Here is a 7,034-nt window from a genome sequence, read left to right as displayed (position 1 = left end):
ATGTGTTTATGGATGCAATTATGAGGAATGCTTGTGTTAATGTTATTGGCATCAGACTGAGGATGTGAATAAGGAGGAGGATCAATGAGGATGCAGTTTTGTGTGATAATAATAATAATAATAATAATAATAATAATAATAATAATAATAATAATAATAATAATAATTTTATTTGTATACCGCAAACAATATAGCATATTGTTTCTGTGAACTTGAATTCCCTTACTAAATGTGAGATAAATTCTATGATGAAATGAGAAGTAGGGATCTTATAAAGCAGTATCTTTATAAGATGAAGATATTTAATTTGTAATTGACAGAAAACCTGGGTGAATGCTTGCAGAATACATAAATGGAATTAAATGGAATTAAAATACAGCAAGCTGGTGAATTTGTGCCCTTTGGTAGAATGGTTAACTAAAGAAAAGAAAACAACTGGAAAATTTTATGAGTTGCAAATATTAATGAAAACATGGTGGGAGGTATGGTGGTTTGTTGCAAGAAAGGAACATTTGTTGAGAGAAGCAATAATGCTTGTATGTAAGCATGTGCTTCTTCCCACTCTGTAATATAGAAATGTGAGTTGGGTGTATCGGGAAAGACCTGAGAGCAAGTTGAATGCAATAGGAGCAGAGCCCTTAATACTGCGAGTGTATTTGGAACAAAAGAAGAAGATAGGCTCAATAATAGATGAGTGTTGAATGAATATGGATGGAATACAAACATGAATGACATAGCATGAAAGAAGTAAGTTCAGGAGGCTTTGTCATATAGAGATAATTTAAGAGACTGAATCACATCACAAACATATGAAGGAGCAATGCCCAGGTCAAGAGAAAGAAAGATGAGAAAGTTATAGTTAGACCATGTGTGAAGTGAAATATAAATGTGATAGAAGCAGAGAATGTTTTGCAAGGATGGAAAGGTTATGGAGAAGCACAGTGCATGTTGTTACTATAAACTAATAATTAAGCTACCTTCCCTCACCTTCCTTCCCCTCTCCTCATGCCTTCACTTTCTTTGGGTTATTATTTCTGACTCCCTTTCTCTGCTTTCCATAATACTATTTACCCTGAATGGGAATAGCATGGTGGGGATAGATGTATAAAGGATGTGTAGATGGATTTGCATGGTTATCTTGCAAAATTAATAAATGATAGGTGACTTTTCATAGAATATACTGATATTATTCTCAAAGTACTTTAGTATTGACTTTGAAACTGGCATGAAACAGAGGCAAAACATAGTCTTATAATAGAATCCTGAAGCAGTTACAAAGAAACCCTGTAATTTCTGCTGATCAATTTCTATTTTAATATTCCCTTGTTTGTTTTTATGAGACAAAAAGGTAATAGCAACTGGAAAATAAAACAGCATGAAGTACTTTCCCCGATGCACAGTAAAAATGTTATGACAACATTTATTGATTTATGCATATATTCTCAACCAAGAATTCAAGTCTATAATCCCAAGTCTGTCATCTGAAATGATTACTATGTACTCTGTATCTTCAGACATTTATTACAATTCTTTTAGGCATGTAAGATCAGAGATAAATAATCAAAAATCTATATTAATAAAATATGTCAGTCAATAGTTATTTATGCTGTGTTGCAGGTCATCTAGGTATGGACTTCCCATCCATGACACTCCACATAAACAATGTGACTGAATTTATTCTCTTTGGCCTTACTCAAGATGAAGAAACCCAGAAAATATGCTTTGTCTTGTTTCTGTTCTTCTATTTAATCATTGTACTGGGCAACCTTCTTATAGTAGTCACTATAATCTTCAGCACCCACTTGATGTCTCCCATGTATTACTTTCTCGGTTACTTATCCTTTGTAGATATCTGTTATTCCTCTGTCACAGCTCCCAAAATGATTGCAGATTTTCTTCTGGAAAGGAAAACCATCTCTTTTATTGGCTGCATAGCTCAGCTCTTTGGAGTCCATTTCTTTGGCTGCACAGAGATCTTCATTCTTACAGTGATGGCCTATGACCGGTACATTGCGATTTGCAAACCACTACACTACACTACTCTTATAACTAGGCGAGTCTGTGGGCAGATGGTAGCAGCTTCTTGGGTCGGGGGGTTTCTGCACTCCATGGTGCAAACTCTTCTGACCACCCAACTTCCTTTTTGTGGACCTAATGAAATTGACCATTATTTTTGTGATGTCCACCCTCTACTGAAACTGGCCTGTACAGATACCTATATAGTTGGCGTCATTGTGGTTGCGAACAGTGGGATGATTGCTTTAAGCTGCTTCCTCATCTTAGTGGTGTCATATATTGTAATCTTGGTCTCCTTGAGATCTCATTCTTCTGAAGGACGTCGTAAGGCTCTTTCTACTTGTGCTTCGCATGTCACAGTAGTGATTTTATTTTTTGGACCATGTACCTTTACCTATATACGCCCTTCCAGCAACTTCTCAGAAGATAAGACAGTAGCTTTGTTTTATACGGTCATCACTCCAATGCTGAACCCAATAATCTACACATTAAGAAATTCAGAGGTGAAGAATGCCATTAAAAAATTATGGAGAGGAAAAATGTTTTCTACTGAAAGAACAAATATGTAAGCAGAGCGTGTGTAGAAATAGTTAAAACAGGATGTCTATCTTTTTGTGAAGATTTTATTTTACTTCTGTCAATATATTATGCAGCTTTTAATATAGTTATTCCATTGGCAATTTGCATTTTACTTTGTTATACTTTGTTGTGATTTGATTATAGAGCAACTTGGTAACTAATAAAAATCAAATTTAGTTTGACAAAGCATTCAAGATTTCCCATTGGGATTTTTTTTTCATTTCCTCTTCATTAACTATATTAGACATATGCACAAATTCTACCAGGTATGTGAAACTGCAAATTCATTTTGGCCATACAACATTGTATATCACCTTTTGGAAGCTCAAATCCAGGTCAGAAAATGTTCTAGCAACAACCCCATCACACACTGATAAGGAAACTCACAGCAAGACAACCAAGAGGAATGCTGCTAAGAACCACATTCAAACATAAAAATGCAGAGGACTGGACAGTTGCCACTACCTCAGCAAAAATATCATGTAGTGTATTAACAAATAAACTAAAGAGATCGCAGTTTTGAATCATCCCCACCCCACAATAAATTATTGAACTTCTCCCTACCATAATAGCAACAGGTCTATGAATCTAAATCCTTGCAGGGATTCCCCTACATTAGTGTAAAAAAAATGCTGGGGTGGGGGAAATTGCACACAATTTCTTTACCTTTCCCATAGATATTCCCATTTATTGTTAAGGACAACATAAGTATTCTGAGAGGACTGACTCAAATATATCTAGGAAACATGTCAGGCACTATGCATAAGATACAGCTGTATTTGGGACACTTGACCACAATTTAGCTTGGAATTTGGGTTGTAAGTCATTTTGGTTGTTAAGTGGATCACCATGTGACCTGACTTGATTTTATGTAAAGTAAGTAACAAGGGTTGTTAAGTGAATTGTCCACTTAATGGGCAAAACATGTCAGAAATCAACAACCAAACTAGCAACCTGGTGGCCACATGACTGTGGATGCTGCAATTGGTTGTAAATGTGAACCAGTTGCCAAGTGCCTGAAATGTGTTCATGTGATCAATGGGGGGAAGAGGCAGTCGTAACTTTGAGGACAGGCCTTAAGTAACTTTTGAAGGATCTGTCATAATTCTGAATTGTTGTTTAGCAACTGGTAGTTAAACTAGGACTACCTATATGCTTGAGGCCCCATTAATTGCTGAAAGGAGCATTTTCCACAATGTAGCCAAATTGGATAGGGTGTTGGAGATGCAAAATCAGATGTACAGTATAATTGCAGTGGAAGACAGAGCAAAGAGACACAACCGAGGGAATGGTCAAAGAAAAGGCAGCTGAGTCTGCAGCAAGAATGTGGTTGGACCAGAGGGTCAGAAGAGACCTGCCCTAGCTTTTGGGCTGTAAAGGGGATGAGGGTAGAGAAGTACTTTCAGACTTACTAGATCTTGTTAATGTAGCTTTTCAATAAATTAGAATTAGCTCATCTCATTGTGTTTTCTGCCTGGTGTTCCTCACAAGGGTGACATCAATCTTCCAAATCTCATGCTCTCTTTCAAAGAGAGGACTTTTAGGAATGACTTCCAATTCCCAGGGGACTCCACTATCCACCGAGCATCTATAGCAATAGATGAGCAAAGCCATGTCTATACTTTTTCACAACCTATGCCGCAGATAACTGGATCTGAGATCCTGGGACTGATATTAGGCTTTGGAGAGTAATTTGAGGTTTTGTGCTATTCTACTGACCTCCCTGCTATGCAGCAACATCTGTGCCTGAGCTGCTCAACGCTGCTTTTCTTCACAAGAACTCTGAGCTAAGATGGGATGTGTACCCACTATTGGGTAAGCACAAGGTATAACATATATTTCCCTCCTTTTTGACATTTATTTATTGGGTTTTATGTTGCACTGTTGTTTGGAACTTTGTATCCCATCCAGAATCATTGATGAGTTGTATGATTTAGGAGGGTTGGCTACTTAATGATTAATTAATTCCTGGTTATTACAGGAGTGGAAGCATGAAGCTGGAGTAGATGGGTGTGAGGCAGTGGGCAGTCATAGGCATTAGTTTGCTGGACCAGCCAGACATAGAATGATCCAGATACACTAACAGCAGAAACTTGTTTAAATTGTTGCTAGACAAGGCTTTGGCTTGACAATATTGGCCATATTAATGAATAGCTCATCGGTGGCAGCTAAGTGATCTTGCATTTACCCTCAAGATATTTTAAGACGGGGGTCTTCAAACTTGGCCCTTTTATGACTTGTGGACTTCAACTCCCAGAATTCCTCAGCTAGGCAAGTATGATGATCTGCTTATCTTTGGCCATGATAGTAGACAAAGTTTGAATGACAGTGAGTACATTCAGCCCTTGACTTCTCTGGATCTCTCTCAGCAGGGTGGAAGTGCCAAGGGCCTGTATTTGTTTTCTTTTGCAAGGATTTGGATTACAGGTATGGGTGAATCTTTGAAATTGGATTGTCTTGTGACTCTGCAAGATTAAAGATTGTGGGAGAAGAGTTTTAGATAATGTGACAGCTGATTCCTGGGATTACTCCTATCAAATTCCAGTATTCCTCCACCTTCTTGCTCCATCTCATTTAACTACTTTCTGTGTTTCTTCCCATGTACATATTTTTGCACATTTCCATTAACACTTGTATAGACCAGGTTTTTACATTTTGGTCAGAAGATGTGTTAGAGCCAGTTTTCTATGGGGTCAGTCCCACCGCATGCAGCAATGTTTAAAGACATATTGATACGAGGACAAAAGTAACTGCCACAAATGTTGGCCTCCATAGTTTAGGCATAATTTTGCCTATGTAAAATTGGATAATTATCTCATCCACATAGTGCTTGGCTTTTAATTCTTAGGTTAGTAGCATGCTTTAATATCTAAAAGTCATTATTTTTCAGTAAAGATTAAGCCTTTCCCAATTTTGGTACTCTTCAGATAATGATGGACACTATGGTCTTACATATATATCTGGAGGTTGAAGAAGACTGCTATAAGACTTCACTTCAAATGGATGCTAATTAACTACTGCAAAATAAATTCAAAAGAGTTGTATGTTTAAAAGTTCATATTTAGCATTTATTTTCTATTGGGAAACATTGAAATACTTCTGGGAGGTTGTTAACTGGATCAGTGATGTAATGGCCGAACCGATTTAAACATTTCATTTCGTAGTTCTTAATAAGGCAAGGGAAATAACCTGTAAACGCAGCTCTTTACGGTGGAGAGAGAGAGAAAGAGGATATGCCTTTGGTTTCAATTGGGGTTTTCTTATACAGTGGGCAGCTGAAGAAAGCATACTGTGGCTTACAGAATTGGGAATGATGTAGATATGCAGAATTGCAAAGCGTTCAAAAACCTATTTATTGAAGAGCTTCATGGAAACTCTTCTGCTTGCTCAAGAGAGAGAGAATAAGGGTGAGGGCTTCTTTGGTAGAGCTGGAAGATCCTGTAAACTAGAGATTCCTCAACCAATCAGGTAATAATGGAGGTTATTGGTATCCTTTTTAATGTGCTGCATTCAGATTATGATGTTAGCCACTTTTGATGCTTTGAAAACACGCTGGTTATATATAACATTTTTATAGTTTTCGATACTCTTATACCATCTATAACACAAATGAGCCTTGGTGGAGCAGTGGGCTAATGCCTCCTTAAGTAACACCAGCTGCCTGCAATTAGTGCAGGTTCGCATCCCACCAGGCTCAAGGTTGACTCAGCCTTCCATCCTTCCGAGGTAGGTAAAATGAGGACCCAGATTGTTGGGGGCAGTAAGCTGACTTTGTAATAATGCCACTTGGGGGGACCCAAAAGCCCTAATAAGCAGGCATATACATAGAATGAAGGCTACTGCTAAGCACATTGGTTTGTGCTTAAATTGTAAGCCGCCCTGAGTCTTCGGAGAAGGGCGGGATATAAATGGGATTAAAATAAAAATAAATAAAAATAAATGCTCTTTGTGTTCCCATCTGAGCTCTGTTTAACTGATTAGACAATAATTGGAGTTTGATTTTATAGTAGTAGAATAAGTTCATTTAAGTTGAAGAGCCTAACTGCATGTATGCCAACATTTAAACTTTCACTGCCTTACAAATACATAGGACTGTATTTGTAGAAAGCCAGATGATTGCTAGCTAGTAAGACCTTTAATGCCATTTAATGCTTGTCTGAATGTTTACATCTCAGTCACATTATGCTTTACTGCTCCATTTAAGCCAGTGGTTACCAAATTGTAGTCTTAATTATTCAGACTTAGTCCAGGTGGAAAAAAACAAAAAGGGCAGCAAGACATGGCATTCCAGTATTCGAGAGCCTTCCTGTTTAGCAGTACTGTATATTACAACTCAATTCTCTGCAACAGAGGCTGAAAAACCCGTATATAACAAGAGACAAGAGGACTGAAAAATTTGTTCTTCGTTATCTATGATATGAGAATATTTTTGACAGGGT

General features: G+C 37.5%; 1 protein-coding gene across 1 annotated transcript; it reads left to right on the top strand.

The window, feature by feature from the left end:
* Window positions 1–1,628: 1,628 nt before the first annotated feature.
* Window positions 1,629–2,585, top strand: LOC310631917 (olfactory receptor 4S2-like; the record flags this gene model as incomplete). The annotated part of the gene is made up of 1 exon (XM_083348700.1): window positions 1,629–2,585. The coding sequence occupies one exon, from the start codon at window positions 1,629–1,631 to the stop codon at window positions 2,583–2,585; it is 957 nt and encodes a 318-aa protein (XP_083204826.1).
* Window positions 2,586–7,034: the final 4,449 nt, after the last annotated feature.

This window comes from Vipera ursinii, assembly GCF_947247035.1.
Source record: "Vipera ursinii genome assembly, chromosome: 1".
Lineage (NCBI taxonomy): Eukaryota > Metazoa > Chordata > Lepidosauria > Squamata > Viperidae > Vipera > Vipera ursinii.
The sequence above is the reverse complement of the archived record's forward strand: the minus strand, read 5'-3'. Positions and strand labels throughout refer to the sequence as shown.